Source organism: Procambarus clarkii, chromosome 18 (assembly GCF_040958095.1).
Source record: "Procambarus clarkii isolate CNS0578487 chromosome 18, FALCON_Pclarkii_2.0, whole genome shotgun sequence".
Classification (NCBI taxonomy): Eukaryota; Metazoa; Arthropoda; class Malacostraca; order Decapoda; family Cambaridae; genus Procambarus; species Procambarus clarkii.
In genome coordinates, this window is record NC_091167.1 from 6,068,229 (window position 1) to 6,085,430 (window position 17,202).

Genomic DNA, 17,202 nt, shown 5'->3' on the forward strand with positions numbered 1-17,202 from the left:
TATATATATATGTATATATATATATATATATATATATATATATATATATATATATATATATATATATATATATATATATATATATATATATATATATCTGTACAATCCATCCCCGCTCACCCTATATATCTACACAATCCATCCCTCTCTCACCCATATATCTGTACAATCCATCCCCCTCTCACCCATACATCGGTGCAATCCATCCCCTCTCACCCATATATCTGTATAATACATCCCATCTCACCCATATATCTGTACGGTCCATCCTCCTCTCACCCATATATCTGTATAGTCTATTCCTCTCTCACCAATACTATCTGTACAATGCACTCCTTTTCACCAATGTATCTATACAATGCATTTCATCTCTCAAATATTTGTATAACTATCCCCCTCTCTCCCATATGTGATCAAACCATGCCCTTTCACTCAAATGTCTATACAATCTAAGTACTCTCACCCATATCCCCTCTCATCCATATATCAGTATAATCATCTTCCTCTCTCCCTGGTATATATATAATTCTTTACCTCTCGTCTATATACCTTTAAAATATATCCCCTCTTATCTATATATCTTTAAAATCTATCCCCTTTCACCTATATATCTGAACAATTAATTCCCTCTCAATCATATATAGAAACACTCCACCCCTTTCTCTTACTCATATATATAGAGAGAATTTATTACTCAGACACTACAACACAAGAATAAAGTAGCCCCGAGAAGGCCAAATTACTGGTTAGTACCAGGTTCTCACCCAGCCGCTTTCAGTATATATCCAGCCTACTTCCAAACTTGTATCAACTTAATTTGTTTTAAGTCTGATATGTTTCAGTTTTGGCTAGATTTTTTTTAAGCCATTTAAAATATCCGATGTTGTTAAGTTTCAACACATTTGTTTATTAATGTAATGGCAATCTTAGACCTAGAGTTTAACTAATGTAAATTTAGATAAAGTCCGTGGGAGAGACTGACACAAGAATACGAATAGACAAACACAAGAACTGGGAGAGACTGACACAATAATCTGGAGCGACTGACCCAAGAATCAGGAGAGACAGACACAAGATTTGGGAGTAATTGACACAAGAATCTGGAGAGACTGACATGAGAATCTGGAAACTGACACATAAATGGACAAGAGGAATATATAAGCAGTCATAATACAACAACCCGTTCTCGCAAATTTAATAAGTCAATATTGACTTATTAGTTACGTGCATAGGTGACATACTAAACATAATAGTTTCCCTTGAAAAGCTTCATAGAAAATACCGACCTTACCTAACCTACTTAGTATGTTAAAATAAGCATCTTATACCTTCGTAATTACAATTGTTACTTAACCTATTAAAGGTATAGGTTAGCTAATAATTGTAATTACGAAGCAATAAGATGTTTATCTTAACATACTAAGTAGGTTAGGTAAGGTCGGTGTTTTCTATTAAGCTTTTCAAGGGAAACTATTATGTTAAGTATGTCACCTATGCACATATTTAATAAGTCAATATTGACTTATTAAATTTGCGAGAACGGGTTGAATACAATCAGGGGTGTTTTTGTATACTGCGTAAAATGACCAATGTATATTTTCTTAGTATATAATAAAAATAATAATAATAAAGATAGTACTGACATGGGTAATATTTACTTTAGGATAACAAAGGTTCAACAGTGTTAAAGTAATCAAGACGCATCTAACAATGTATTACTAAATGTTTTCCTGTTATCTTTAGTTCAATTCATCAGTCAATACTAGGAAATAACTAATGAAAAACATTTAATTTTTTAAATCTTTACTAATTGTAATATTAATACCGAATATATTTAAAGTTATACAAAAATATATAAATTTTATTGGCGAGCTGGTTGTGCAAGGATGGAAGGTGATGGATGCTGATGTCGTCTTGATCTGAGGTCGTCTACCTCTGAGCTCGTCAGCCTTTCAGGAGGTTAACCTTTAAGGTCGTCTGCTTCTAGGGTCGTCCGCCTCTGAAGTCGTCTGCCTCCGAAATCATCTGCCTCTAAAGTTGTCTGCCTCTGAGATCGTCTGCCTCTGTGGACGCCAGTCTTTGAGGTCGTTACCTCTGAGGTCGTCTTCCTCTGAGGTCGTTACCTCAAAGACTGTTAAGTTAACCTTTAAGATCGTCCGCCTCTAAGGTCGTCTTCCTCTGAGGTCGTCTGCCTCTGAGATCGTCTACCTGGCATTTGCCTCTGAGATCGTATGACACTAAGGTTGTCTGCTTCTGAGGTCGTCTCCTGCAGGACGGACATCGCCGGGGCAGAGGTTGGCACGGCAACAAGGAGAGACAAATATAATAGTTCACGACTACTTATTCTGAAGAGCAAAAATTTATGTTCCGAGCCACCGACATCTTGCACCACCACAACACATTCACACACAAAAAATTAGAATTTTAGCATAAAGTTTATTTAGTAGAAAACTGTTATATTTAACAGTTTTGACATGTACAGAAGGTCGGGTGCTGACACCGTCAGGAGTAGCGGAGATCCTGGGACTCGGAGCCTCACTTGAGTCACCACAACACACCAGAGAACACATTGGGGGTGGTATAAAGCAACTGAAGTGTGAGGGCCACGGCCGGACGTTACATTAACAGTAACCCCATAATTTCTTAAATATGAAATTAATATTTATATTAATTATCTTAAATGAATTTCAGGGAAGAAATTAACACTACAGCGGTGAGTCTACAAATCACTACAACTGTCAATTATGTCAGCATTTTTTCCAAAATTAATATTTATAAGACAATGAAGGCGTTTTCACTAATGAAACAAGGAAGCATGATAGCTGAAGATTGCTTTGTGTCTAAACTTTCTGAATTGTGGACACTGCTTTTATGATAACCAAAAAGATCGAGATTAATCACTGTCATCACTGCAGTATTGATCAAGATTTTCGGAGTTAAGCAAGAGATGGGACACGAACCATGGTTCAATACGACCACCTCTCATTATCTCAGCTTCCATGATCGAGCCTAGATGTTCTTCAGCTAGTGTTGTGGGTGTTATGGGTGTTGTAGATGCGTGGTGGGTGTTGTGCGTGTTATTGGTGTTATAGGTGTTGTGTGAGTTGTGGGTGGATGACGCTTCTCTATAGTGGACAGGTGGCACTGCTCTAGAGTGGACGGGTGACACTTCCCTATTCTTGGCAGCAGACACTGTTTTTGAGTGGACGGGTGACACTTCCGTATTCTTGGCAGGAGACACTGTCCAATAGTGGACGGGTGGCACTTCTGTATTTTGGACTGGAGACACTGTCCTAGTGTGGACGGATAGCACATCTGTATGCTTAGAAGGAGACACTGTCTCTGAGTGGACGGGCGACACTTCTGTATTTTGAGCTCGAGGCTCTACCATACAGTGGACGGGAGGCAATTCTCTCTTTTGAGTAAGAGGCACTGTCGTAGAGTGGACGGGTGGCACTTCTGTATCGTGGACGGCTGGTACTCGCATAGACTGAACATAAGACACTTCTGGATACTGGACAGCTGATACTGGCCTATACTGGACGTGTGGAACATTTGTATAGTGGACAGGAGGCACTGGCGTACGGTTGACAGACGCCCCTTGTGAATGGCGGACAGGAGTCGCCGGTGAACAGTGGACGGGAACCATTGTTGAGTGATTGACGGAAGCCTTCGGTGCACAACGTGAGTATGGCTTTAGTCTTCGGGGTGGGTTAGGCACTGTCTTATTGTGTTCATGAGGGACTCTCATGTGGAGCTCTTGAGTTACTGTCATTTGGGGCTCTTGAGACACCGTCATTTGGGGCTCTTGAGGCACCGTCATTTGGGGCTCTTGTGGCACTGTTATGTGGAGCTCTTGTGGCACTGTCATGTGGGGCTCTTGATCCACTGTCATGTGGAGTTCTTGTGGCACTGCCATGTGAAGCTCTTGAGGCATTGTCATTTGGGGTTCTTGAGGCACTCTCTTGTGGGGCTCTTGAGGCACCGTCATTTGGGGCTCCTGAGGCACTGTCCTGTGGGGCTCTTGAGGCACTCTCTTGTGGGGTTCTTGAGGCACTCTCTTGTGGGGCTCTTGAGGCACTGTCATTTGGGGCTCCTGAGGCACTGTCCTGTGGGGCTCTTGAGGCACTCTCTTGTGGGGCTCTTGAGGCACCGTCATTTGGGGCTCTTGAGGCACTCTCATTCGGGGCTCTTGAAGTACTGTCCTGTGGGGCTCTTGAGGCACTTTCATGAGGGGCTCTTGAGGCACTGTCATGTGGTGATCCTGAGGCACTGACATGTGGTGATCCTGAGGCACTGTCATGTGGTGATCCTGAGGCACTGTTATGTGGTGATCCTGAGGCACTGTCATGTGGTGATCCTGAGGCACTGTCATGTGGTGATCCTGAGGCACTGTCATGTGGTGATCCTGAGGCACTGTCATGTGGTGATCCTGAGGCACTGTTATGCGAGGCTCTCGTGGCACTGTCATTTGGGGCTCTTGTGGCAATGTCATGTGGGGCTCTTGAGTCGCTGTCATGTAGGGCTCTTGAGTCACTGTCATATGGGGATCCTGAGGCACTGTTATGTGGGGCTTTTGAGGCACTGTCATGTGACGCATTTGAGGCACTGTCATGTGAGGCTTGTGAGGCACTGTCATGCGGGGCTTTTGAGGCACTGTCATGTGAGGTATTTGAGGCACTGTCATGTCGGGCTTTTGAGGTATTGTCATGCGGGGCTTTTGAGGCACTGTCATTTGGTGATCCTGAGACACGATCAAGTGCGGATTTTTAGGCACTGTCATGTAAGGCTCTTGAGGCACTGTCATCTGGAAATTTTGGAGCACTGTCATGTGGGACTTTTGAGAACCTGTCACGTGGGGCTCTGTTGGCACTGTCATGTGGGGCTCGTGAGGTATTGCTATATGGCATTCTTGAGGCACTGTCATATTGCGTTCCTGAGGCACTGTCATATTGCGTTCTTGAGGCACTGTCATATTGCGTTCCTGAGGCACTGTCATATTGCGTTCTTGAGGCACTCTAATATTGCGTTCCTGAGGCACTCTAATATTGCGTTCTTGAGGCACTGTCATATGATGTACTTTTGGCACTGTCATATGATGTACTTTTGGCACTGTCATAACGCTGGCGGGGAGCTCTGGCTTATGTTGGTCATGGTTAACTGATGAATATTTAGCTTGTGACACAGGTGTGTAGCAGACCTGAGGCACTACAGTGTACTGGACCGGAGGCCCTGTTGAATGATGGATGGCAGGCACCGGTGTATGCTGGAAGGGAGGCATCGGTGTATGCTGGAAGGGAGGCACCGGTGTATGCTGGAAGGGAGGCACCGGTGTATGCTGGAAGGGAGTCACCGGGGTATGCTGGAAGGGAGGCACCAGTGTATGCTGGAAGGGAGTCACCGGTGTATGCTGGAAGGGAGTCACCGGTGTATGCTGGAAGGGAGTCACCGGTGTATGCTGGAAGGGAGTCACCGGTGTATGCTGGAAGGGAGGCACCGGTGTATGCTGGAAGGGAGGCACCGGTGTATGCTGGAAGGGAGTCACCGGGGTATGCTGGAAGGGAGTCACCAGTGTATGCTGGAAGGGAGTCACCGGTGTATGCTGGAAGGGAGTCACCGGTGTATGCTGGAAGGGAGTCACCGGTGTATGCTGGAAGGGAGGCACTGGTGTATGCTGGAAGGGAGGCACTGGCGTGTGCTGGATGGGAGGGACCGGTGTATACGCTGCAGTATAATGGACGGATGAAGATGGTGTATAGTGTGTGGGTGTCACTGAGGTATGGCAGGCGTGGGGCACTTGTGTATAGTCGGTGTTGATCATCGCTGTATACTGGGGGGAAGCCAGTGTTTTATAATGTATGGGTAGTAATGGCGTAATATAGTTTGTGGGTGCTTGTGTTTGATTGGTGAGAGCCACTGTTGTATAGTGAGTGGGAGGTTCCGATGTATGGGAAGAAGGAGATAATACTAACGTGTTGTACTTGGGCCTTTTGGGTTGGGTAGAGGGGACAGGAGGCTTAGGTAATATTTGTCTGAGTTGATTGTGGATGGCTGGGGGAGGTTGACGAGGGACGGCAGGCCAACTTGTTAACGGCCCCAGTGTGGACACTTGTGACGGTCTAGTAGTAGGCGGAGCCGGTGTAGACAGGTGAGACGGTCTAGTAGTAGGCGGAGCCGGCGTAGACAGGTGAGACGGTCTAGTAGTAGGCGGAGCCGGTGTAGACAGGTGAGACGGTCTAGTAGTAGGCGGAGCCGGCGTAGACAGGTGAGACGGTCTAGTAGTAGGCGGAGCCGGTGTAGACAGGTGAGACGGGCCAGTGGTAGGCGGAGCCGGTGTAGACAGGTGAGACGGGCCAGTGGTAGGCGGCGGCGGCGATGTGAACACTTGAGACAGGCTGGGAGGTACATTCAATATCCTGCTTGGTCTGAAAGTATCGTTACGAAGAATGTAGAGAACTTGTACCTGGTCACGATTCAACATATTTACAGAGAAATATATTCAACATAAGCAGTCAAGATCTATGGAAAGCTGATAACAATACAGTTAACAGTTACATTCTAGAAACTTATATACATCATTAAGAAATACTTTTGGTAATTGACTTACTTGTTGAACGCTGGATGTCGAGCAGGAAGAGGAGGTGCCTGCTGCTGTTGACTTGTTGAGCCAGCAGGAAGAGATGCCTGCTGCTGTTGACTTGTGGAGGCAGCAGGAGGAGGTGCCTGCTGCTGTTGACTTGTGGAGGCAGCAGGAAGAGGTGCCTGCTGCTGTTGACTTGTGGAGGCAGCAGAAGGAAGTGCCTGCTGCAGTTGACTTGTGGAGGCAGCAGGAAGAGGTGCCTGCTGCTGTTGACTTGTGGAGGCAGCAGGAAGAGGTGCCTGCTGCTGTTGACTTGTGGAGGCAGCAGAAGGAAGTGCCTGCTGCTGTTGACTTGTGGAAGTAGCAGCAGGAGGTGCCTGCTGCTGTTGACTTGTGGAGGCAGCAGGAAGAGGTGCCTGCTGCTGTTGACTTGTGGAGGCAGCAGGAAGAGGTGCCTGCTGCTGTTGACTTGTGGAGGCAGCAGGAAGAGGTGCCTGCTGCTGTTGACTTGTGGAGGCTGCAGCATGAGGAAAAGCCAGACGAAAACGTCGTCGGAATCCTTGGTTGAAGGTTTCTGGAGCAACTATGATGAGACGACTGCGGTGAAGCAGGTCTCCAACTCGCTTCCTCACACGAGATAAAGGCACGTCTCTTATGCAGGAGGGCGACCGTTTCATGAGCTCATTCACTGCCTCATGTGTAGACACACAACCTGTAAATATCGTTCTTGTATAAACCCATATTCTGTACTATTAATTCCCGTGGTCGTTCACACACAGCAATAAAGAATTCCTACAAGAACAAACGGGACCACACTCCTTGATCAGCACACACTCTTAACTTACAGGTGTCTAAACAGTCTAATTAATTTGTCACTCAGAAGGTCTAAGTGTAAACATTCCGAGAGTTCTGTCAGTATATTCTTGTTGTCATGTAAAGTGACTACGTGAACCCTTCTTAACAAGGTATACTTCGTTCAGGATTATTATTACCTCATGAAATTATAATTGTATATGGTTAAGTTTTAAGATGTTACTCACTAAATGTTAAAATGTTACTAATCATAACTCTTGTTAAGATTAGTAAGTAAGTAGTGTGTTAGTTTAGGTCATTACTCTGGTAAAACAAGAGTAGCAACTACACTCCAACCAACGAACTATAACTTTATGTCGTATACAATACACATTAGTCTTTAATAAACTTCATCAAAGAGTATGCTGGTAAATGAGTTCTGTAGTCATTGCTAATTGTTAATTTATCCCTAATATGTTTACCTCTACTACTACTATGCCAAAGACAGGCGAGTAGAGAGGTGACTTCGCTCTTTGTAAGGTTGGCGTTCGATCCCCCAATGGTCCAAGTGGTTGGGCATCGTTTCTTCCCTCCATTCTCATGTCCAAGCTTGTTTTCCTTGTATCTTTCCCAAGTACATAAAAGTAACACGAGTTTGTGCTCTCTCCTCATAATTAACTTGCCTATCTATAGTAAGTTCAGAAAAAAATAATTCAAAAGAATAATTTGCACTTACCCAAAGGAGCTGAAGCAATGATGTCGACCAAGTGCTTCGTCAACTGAGACTTGTACCCTCTGCATTGGTTGTTGTTGCCGCCTCCTGTTTACCATTAATTTATTAGACAACATCCTTTGTTTATTTTTTTTAACCAAAACAGCATAATTTATTTATAACAAATAAAACCATATATATATATATATATATATATATATATATATATATATATATATATATATATATATATATATATATATATATATATATATATATATATATATATATATATATATATATATATATATATATATTTATATATATATATATATTTATATATATATATATATATATATATATATATATATATATATATATATATATATATATATATGTCGTACCTAGTAGCCAGAACGCACTTCTATGCCTACTATGCAAGGCCCAATTTGCCTAATAAGCCAAGTTTTCATGAATTAGTTGTTTTTCGACTACCTAACCTACCTAACCTAACCTAACCTAACTTTTTCGGCTACCTAACCTAACCTAACCTATAAAGATAGGTTAGGTTAGGTTAGGTAGGGTTGGTTAGGTTCGGTCATATATCTACGTTAATTTTAACTCCAATAAAAAAAAATTGACCTCATACGTAATGAAATGGGTAGCTTTATCATTTGATAAGAAAAAAATTACAGAAAATATATTAATTCAGGAAAACTTGGCTTATTAGGCAAATCGGGCCTTGAATAGTAGGCTGAGAAGTGCGTTCTGGCTACTAGGTACGACATATATATATATATATATATATATATATATATATATATATATATATATATATATATATATATATATATATATATATATATATATACTCCTTACTCCTTTTTAGTAACAAAGTTCAAATAAAGTAAATATATATGTGTACATACAAAAGAATGGGGGTGGTAGGAGAAGATAATATTAGTGTTCAGTGAGAGACCACAAGGTCTCCTCTGAATACTTTTTATTTTCTTCTCCGAGGCTATGGGTCCCCACATTGGCACCAAAGGTGGTACCCTCACAAACTTTTATATATATATATATATATATATATATATATATATATATATATATATATATATATATATATATATATATATATATTTTGGTAGCAGTCTTTCCTGTAGACATATATTATTAAATATGACCGAAAAAGTAAGATTAATAATTCTAACACGAATTTTCTCAATCTTTCGTACATTTCTTTTCACTGTTGGAGGTAAATCAAAAATCAATTCTCCAAAATTCATTTTTATTTCTAGTCTGACGCGACACGAGCGCGTTTCGTAAAACTTATTACATTTTCAAAGACTTTAGTTCACAAATACACAACTGAATAGAACTTACGCATCTCCGATTTTATATCTATATTTGAGTGAGGTGGGAGGGGTGATGTGGCATTAACACAAGACAGAACAAGATGTGGCATTAATAGGGTATTAATTTCATCAACACAAGACAGAACAAGAGGGTATTAATAGGGTATTAATTTCATCAACACAAGACAGAACACGACACAATGGATATTGAATAGAAGTGTTTGTAGAAAGCCTATTGGTCCATATTTCTTGATGCTTCTATATTGGAGCGGAGTCTTGAGGTGGGTAGAATATAGTTGTGCAATAATTGGCTGTTGATTGCTGGTGTTGACTTCTTGATGTGTAGTGCCTCGCAAACGTCAAGCCGCCTGCTATCGCTGTATCTATCGATGATTTCTGTGTTGTTTACTAGGATTTCTCTGGCGATGGTTTGGTTGTGGGAAGAAATTATATGTTCCTTAATGGAGCCCTGTTGCTTATGCATCGTTAAACGCCTAGAAAGAGATGTTGTTGTCTTGCCTATATATTGGGTTTTTTGGAGCTTACAGTCCCCAAGAGGGCATTTGAAGGCATAGAAGACGTTAGTCTCTTTTAAAGCGTTCTGTTTTGTGTCTGGAGAGTTTCTCATGAGTAGGCTGGCCGTTTTTCTGGTTTTATAGTAAATCGTCAGTTGTATCCTCTGATTTTTGTCTGTAGGGATAACGTTTCTATTAACAATATCTTTCAGGACCCTTTCCTCCGTTTATTGAGCTGTGGAAAAGAAGTTCCTGTAAAATAGTCTAATAGGGGGTATAGGTGTTGTGTTAGTTGTCTCTTCAGAGGTTGCATGGCTTGCATATATATATATATATATATATATATATATATATATATATATATATATATATATATATATATATATATATATATATATATATATATATATATATATATATATATATATATATATATATATATATAAAACTGAAAACTCACACCCCAGAAGTGACTCGAACCCATACTGCCAGGAGCACTCTGCTGGCGTACAGAAGCCCATAAGCACTCGACCAACTCGACCGGACATAAGAGGGTGGTAGTTGAGGCTATTTCCTCGGAGAGTATTCAGTTGCATAGAGTCCTGGGGACCATTCAGGCTTGTTCGCATTTGTGTTTCTCACGTGTGCCCCAAAGAATGAGGTGATTTGATAAAATACCATGCCCAAGATTACCAACCGAGTGCCGGCGGGGAGATGGAAATAGCCTCGGCTACCATCCTCTTTTGTCCAGTCGAGTTGGTCGAGCGATTAAGGGATCCTGAATGCCAGCAGAGTGCTACTGGCATACAGGATCGAGTCACTTCTGAGGTGTGAGTTTTCAATTGCAAATAGTCCTGGGAATCATTCGGGCTTGTTCGCATTTCTGTTCCTCATGTGTGCCCCAAACAATGAGGTGATTTGATAAAGTACCATGCCCAAGACTACCAACCGAGTGCCGGCGGGGGGGATGGAAATAGCCTCGGCTACCATCCTCTTTTGTCCAGTCGGGATGGTCGAGTGGTTAAGGTGTCCTGTACGCCAGCAGAGTACTCCTGGCAGTATGGGTTCGAGTCACTTCTGAGGTGTGATTTTTCAGTTGCATTCAGGCTTGTTTGCATATATATATATATATATATATATATATATATATATATATATATATATATATATATATATATATATATATATATATATATATATATATATATATATATATGTATATATATATGTCGTACCTAGTAGCCAGAACGCACTTCTCAGCCTACTATGCAAGGCCCGATTTGCCTAATAAGCCAAGTTTTCCTGAATTAATATATTTTCTCTAATTTTTTTCTTATGAAATGATAAAGCTACCCATTCCATTATGTATGAGGTCAATTTTTTTTATTGGAGTTAAAATTAACGTAGATATAGGACTGAAACTAACCAACCATACCTAACCTAACCTATGATGACCTCCGCCTAGCTCTCAGAGATATAGCTCAACAAGAGCCAGTCTTCCTCCTGGGACATTTTAATGCAAGAGTTGGATCACAGCTCTTGGCCTTCCTGCCTGGGCCAGTTTGGATTTGGGAAGATGAATAAGAGTGGGCAGCGCCTCCTGGAGTTCTGCTGCCGTCATGATCTCTGCATCACCAATTCCTTCTTCGACACCAAGCCCCAGCATAAGATTTCCTGGAGACATCCCAAGTCTAAGCATTGGCACCAACTCGACCTGGTGCTTAGGGGGCGTAACAATCTGAGAAATGTCAAACTGACCCGCAGCTTCCAGAGCGCAGATTGCGACACCGACCACTCTCTCGTCGTTTGCAGAGTAAAGTTCCAGCCCCGGAAAATCCACAGAGCAAAGAAGGAGGGAAGACCACGCACTAACGTAAACAAGACCCGTGACCTTCACAAGGTGGAGGAATTCACTGCGGCGCTGGTAAATGCCCTACCTGTTCCATCCTGCGATAGCGCAAGTGAGAGGTGGTTACATCTCAGGGGCACTATTTTCAACACTGCCATGTCCAAATTCGGTAAGAGGCAGAACAAGTCAGCAGATTGGTTCGAGGCCAGTGCAGAGGAACTGTTACCCCTCGTAGAGGAAAAGAGACGAGCTCTCTCATCCTACAAGAACCTGCCCTCAGAAAGGACAGGTTCAGAAAAGGAAAGGACATGTACGAAGAGATCAAACAGGCAACAGGCCCTACCCTACGGCTCCTCTAAATTCAGCCACTGGAGAGATCATTAAAGACCGTGATCAACAGATGAATCGCTGGGTGGAACATTACTCCGAACTCCACTCCAGAGAGAACTTGGTCAGCGTAAAGGCTTTGGATGCAATTGAATGCCTGCCCATCATGGAAGAACTTGATCTGGAACCAACTGTGGAAGAAGTTGAGAAAGCAGTGGATTCACTTTCCTCAGGGAAGGCCCCAGGAGACGACAGGATTCCTCCTGAAGTTCACAAGTACGCTCGTGGAACACTTAAATCTGAGCTTCATGAACTTCTGTGCCAGTGCTGGAGGGAGGGCTCGTTGCCACTAGACATGAGAGATGCAAACATCATCACTCTCTACAAAAATAAAGGTGACAGAAGCGATGTAAACAACTATCGCGGCATATCCCTCCTCAGCGTCGTTGGCAAACTCTTCGCTAGGGTCGTTTTGGTCAGGCTTCAGATTCTTGCCGAAAGAGTGTACCCCGAGTCACAGTGTGGTTTCCGAGCACAGAGGTCGACCATTGACATGGTGTTCTCCCTGAGACAGCTTCAAGAAAAGTGCAGGGAGCAGAGAAAAACCTTGTACATTGCCTTTATTGACCTTACAAAGGCCTTCGACCTCGTGAGTAGGGACGGAGTCTTCAAGATCTTGGCCAAAATTTGGCTGTCCACCCATCCTACTCAGCATGATACAATCGTTCCACAAAGATATGAAGGGAACAGTCGTGTACGACGGCTCAACTTCTGAACAATTCAACATTAACAGTGGTGTTAAAAAGGGGTGTGTTCTTGTTCCAACCCTGTTCGGCATCTTCTTCGCGATCCTCGTCAAGCATGCCTTTGGAACAACCACAGAAGGCATCTATCTCCGTACAAGATCTGATGGAAAGCTCTATAATCTATCCAGACTCCGAGCAAAGACAAAAGTACAGATGCGAATCCTAAGGAAGTTCATCTTCGCCGACGACGCAGCGATCACCACACACACAGCAGAAGGCCTGCAGGAGCTACTCTACCGCTTTGACGCAGCTTGTTCTGCATTCGGCCTGACGATCAGTCTGAAGAAGACACAGGTGATGGGACAAGATGTCAATGAGCTACCCTGTACTTATAGTGTCATGAACAGAGTGACGCCGCCACCAGTAGTGTCATGAACAGATTGTCGCCGCTACCAATAGTGTTATGGAACAGAGTGACGCCACCACCAATAGTGTCATGAACAGAGTGACGCCACCGCCAATAGTGTCATGAACAGAGTGACACTATTCGTGGTGGCGTCACTCAGTTCCACAACACTATTGGTGGCGGCGTCACTTTGTTCCATAACTTTGCGTCACTTTGTTCATGACATTATTGGTTGCAGCGTCACTCTATTCATGACACTATTGGTGGCGGCGTCACTCTGTTCATGACACTATTAGTGGTGGCGTCACTCTGTTCCAGGATTAGAAATTCTTCTAATCTGACGCTGCAACCAATAATGTCATGAACAAAGTGACGCCGCCTCCAATAGTGTCATGAACAAAGTGACGCCGCCACCAATAGTGTCATCAATAGAGTGACACCGCCACCAATGGTATCATGAACAAAGTGACGCCGCCACCTATAGTGTCATGAACAAAGTGACGCCGCCACCAATAGCGTCATGAACAGAGTGACGCCGCCACCAATAGCGTCATGAACAGAGTGACGCCGCCATCAATAGTGTCATGAACAAAGTGACGCCGCCACCAATAGTGTCATGAAGAGAATTGCGCGGCCACCAATAGTGTTATGGAACAGAGTGACGTCACCACCAATAGTGTTATGGAACAGAGTGACGCCGCCACCAATAGTGTTACGGAACAGAGTGACGCCGCCAATAATAGTGTTATGGAACAGAGTGACCCCGCCACCAATAGTGTTATGGAACAGAGTGACGCCGCCACTAATAGTGTCATGAACAGAGTGACGCCGCCACCAATAGTGTTATGGAACAGAGTGACCCCGCCACCAATAGTGTTATGGAACAGAGTGACGCCGCCACCAATAGTGTTATGGAACAGAGTGACGCCGCCACCAGTTGTGTTATGGAACAGAGTGACGCCGACACCAATAGTATTATGGAATAGAGTGACGCCGCCACCAGTAGTGTCATGAACAGAGTGACGCCGCTACCAATAGTGTTATGGATCAGAGTGACGCCGCCGCTAATAGTGTTATGGAACAGAGTAACGCCGCCGCCAATATTGTGATGGAACAGAGTGACGCCGCCGCCAATAGTGTTATGGAACAGGGTAACGCTGCCGTCAATAGTGTCATGAACAGAATGTCGCCGCCACCAATAGTGTTATGGAACAGAGTGACGCCACCACCAATAGTGTTATGGAACAGAGTGACGCCGTCACCAATAGTGTTATGGAACAAAGTGACGCCGCCGCCAATAGTGTTATGGAACAGAGTGACGCGGCCACCAATAGTGCCATGAACAGAGTGACGCCGCCACCAATAGTGTTATGGAACAGAGTGACGCCACAACCAATAGTGTCATGAACAGAGTGACACCACCACCAATAGTGTTATGGAACAGAGTGACGCCACCACCAATAGTGTCATGAACAGAGTGACGCTACCACCAATATTGTTATGGAACAGAGTGACGCCGCCACCAATAATGTCATCAATAGAGTGACACCAGCGCCAATAGTGTTATGGAACAGAGTGAAGCCGCAAACAACAGTGTTATGGAACAGAGTGACGCCGCCACCCATAGTGTTATGGAACAGAGTTACGCTGCCACCAATAGTGTCATGAACAGAGTAACGCCGCCATCAATAGTGTCATGAACAGAGTGACGCTGCCACCAATAGTGTTATGGAACAGAGTGACGCCGCCAACAATAGTGTCATGAACAGAGTGACACCACCACTAATAGTGTCATGAACAGAGTGACGCCGCCACCAATAGTGTTATTAAACAGAATGTCGCCGCCACCAATAGTGTTATGGAACAGAGTGACACCGCCGCCTATAGTTTTATGGAACAGAGTGACGCCGCCACCAATAGTGTTATGGAACAGAGTGACGCCGCCGCCAATAGTGTTATGGAACAGAGTGACGCCGCGGCCAATAGCGTTATGGAACAGAGTGACGCCGCCACAAATAGTGTTATAGAACAGATTGACGCTGCCACCAATAGTGTTATGGATCAGAGTGACGCCGCCACCATTAGTGTCATGAACAAAGTGACTCCGCCACCAATAGTGTTATGGAACAGAGTGACGCCACCACCAATAGTGTCATGAACAGAGTGACACCACCACCAATAGTGTTATGGAACAGAGTGACGCCACCACCAATAGTGTCATGAACAGAATGACGCTGCCACCAATAGTGTTATGGAACAGAGTGACGCCGCCACCAATAGTGTCATCAATAAAGTGACACCAGCGCCAATAGTGTTATGGAACAGAGTGAAGCCGCCAACAACAGTGTTATGGAACAGAGTGACGACGCCACCCATAGTGTTATGGAACAGAGTTACGCTGCCACCAATAGTGTCATGAACAGAGTAACGCCGCCATCAATAGTGTCATGAACAGAGTGAAGCCGCCTCCAATAGTGTTATGGAACAGAGTGAAGCCGCCGCCGATAGTGTTATGGAACAGAGTGACGCCGCCTCCAATAGTGTTATAGAACAGAGTGACGCCGCCTCCAATAGTGTTATAGAACAGAGTGAAGCCGCCGCCGATAGTGTTATGGAACAGAGTGACGCCGCCTCCAATAGTGTTATAGAACAGAGTGATGCCGCCAGCAACAGTATTATGGAACAGAGTGACGCCGTCACCAAAAGTGTTATGGAACAGAGTGACGCCGCCACCAATAGTGTCATGAACAGAGTGACGCTGCCACCAATAGTGTCATGAACAGAGTGACGCCGCCACCAACAGTGTTATGGAACAGAGTGACGCCGCCACCAGAAGTGTATGGAACAGAATTTAGCCGCCACCAGTAGTGTTATGGAACAGAGTGACACCGCCGCCTATAGTGTTATGGAACAGAGTGACGCCCCCACCAATAGTGTTATGGAAAAGAATGTCGCCGCCACCAATAGTGTTATGGAACAGAGTGACGCCGCCACCAATAGTGTCATGAACAGAGTGAGGCCGCGACCAATAGTGTCATGTACAGAGTGACGCCGCCACCAATAGTGTCATGAACAGAGTGACGCCGCCGCCAATAGTGTTATGGAACACAATGACGCCACCACGAATGGTGTCATGTACAGATTGACGCCGCCATCAATAGTGTTATGGAACAGAGTGACGCCGCCACCAATAGTGTTATGGAACAGAGTGACTTCGGCACCAATAGTGTTATGGAACAGTGACGCCGCCGCTTATAGTGTTATGGAATAGAGTGACGCCGCCGCCAATAGTGTTATAGAACACAATGACGCCACCACGAATGGTGTCATGTACAGATTGACGCGCCACCAATAGTGTTATGGAACAGAGTGACACAATCACCAATAGTGTCATGAACAGAGTGACGCCGCCTCCAATAGTGTCATGAACAGAGTGACGCCGCTACCAATAGTGTCATAAACAAAGTGACACCGCCACCAATAGTGTCATGAAAAAGTGACGCCGTCACCAATAGTGTCAACAATAGAGTGACACCGCCACCAATAGTGTCATGAACAAAGTGACGCCCTCACCAGTAGTGTTATGGAACAGAGTGACGCCGCCGCTTATAGTGTCATGAACAGAGTGACGCCGCCACCAGTAGTGTCATGAACAGATTGTCGCCGCTACCAATAGTGTTATGGAACAGAGTGACGCCACCACCAATAGTGTCATGAACAGAGTGACGCCACCGCCAATAGTGTCATGAACAGAGTGACACTATTCGTGGTGGCGTCACTCAGTTCCACAACACTATTGGTGGCGGCGTCACTTTGTTCCATAACTTTGCGTCACTTTGTTCATGACATTTTTGGTTGCAGCGTCACTCTATTCATGACACTATTGGTGGCGGCGTCACTCTGTTCATGACACTATT

The 17,202-nt window shown here is 44.2% G+C and overlaps 2 protein-coding genes across 2 annotated transcripts; both read right to left on the reverse strand.

Moving 5' to 3' along the window:
• Positions 1-2,893: 2,893 nt before the first annotated feature.
• On the reverse strand, positions 2,894-5,281 carry LOC138365910 (proteoglycan 4-like). The gene is made up of 2 exons (XM_069326623.1): positions 4,370-5,281; positions 2,894-4,288 (listed from the first exon to the last, which is right to left on the reverse strand). Exons 1-2 carry the CDS (start codon positions 5,279-5,281, stop codon positions 2,894-2,896), a joined length of 2,307 nt encoding a protein of 768 aa, XP_069182724.1.
• A 1,322-nt stretch (positions 5,282-6,603) lies between these two features.
• LOC138365911 (uncharacterized) lies at positions 6,604-7,257 on the reverse strand. Its single transcript, XM_069326624.1, has one exon. It carries the CDS (start codon positions 7,255-7,257, stop codon positions 6,604-6,606), a length of 654 nt encoding a protein of 217 aa, XP_069182725.1.
• Between the last annotated feature and the right edge of the window lie 9,945 nt (positions 7,258-17,202).

Bases quoted from the DNA above. Each gene is read 5' to 3' on its own strand.
- LOC138365910 (XM_069326623.1), bottom strand. From the start codon at position 5,281: ATGCCTCCCTTCCAGCATACACCGGTGCCTGCCATCCATCATTCAACA. The intron at 4,289-4,369 runs GTGCCTCAGGAT...ACAGTGCCTCAG, and splicing joins CTCAGGATCACCACATGACA to GATCACCACATGTCAGTGCC.
- LOC138365911 (XM_069326624.1), bottom strand. From the start codon at position 7,257: ATGAAACGGTCGCCCTCCTGCATAAGAGACGTGCCTTTATCTCGTGTG.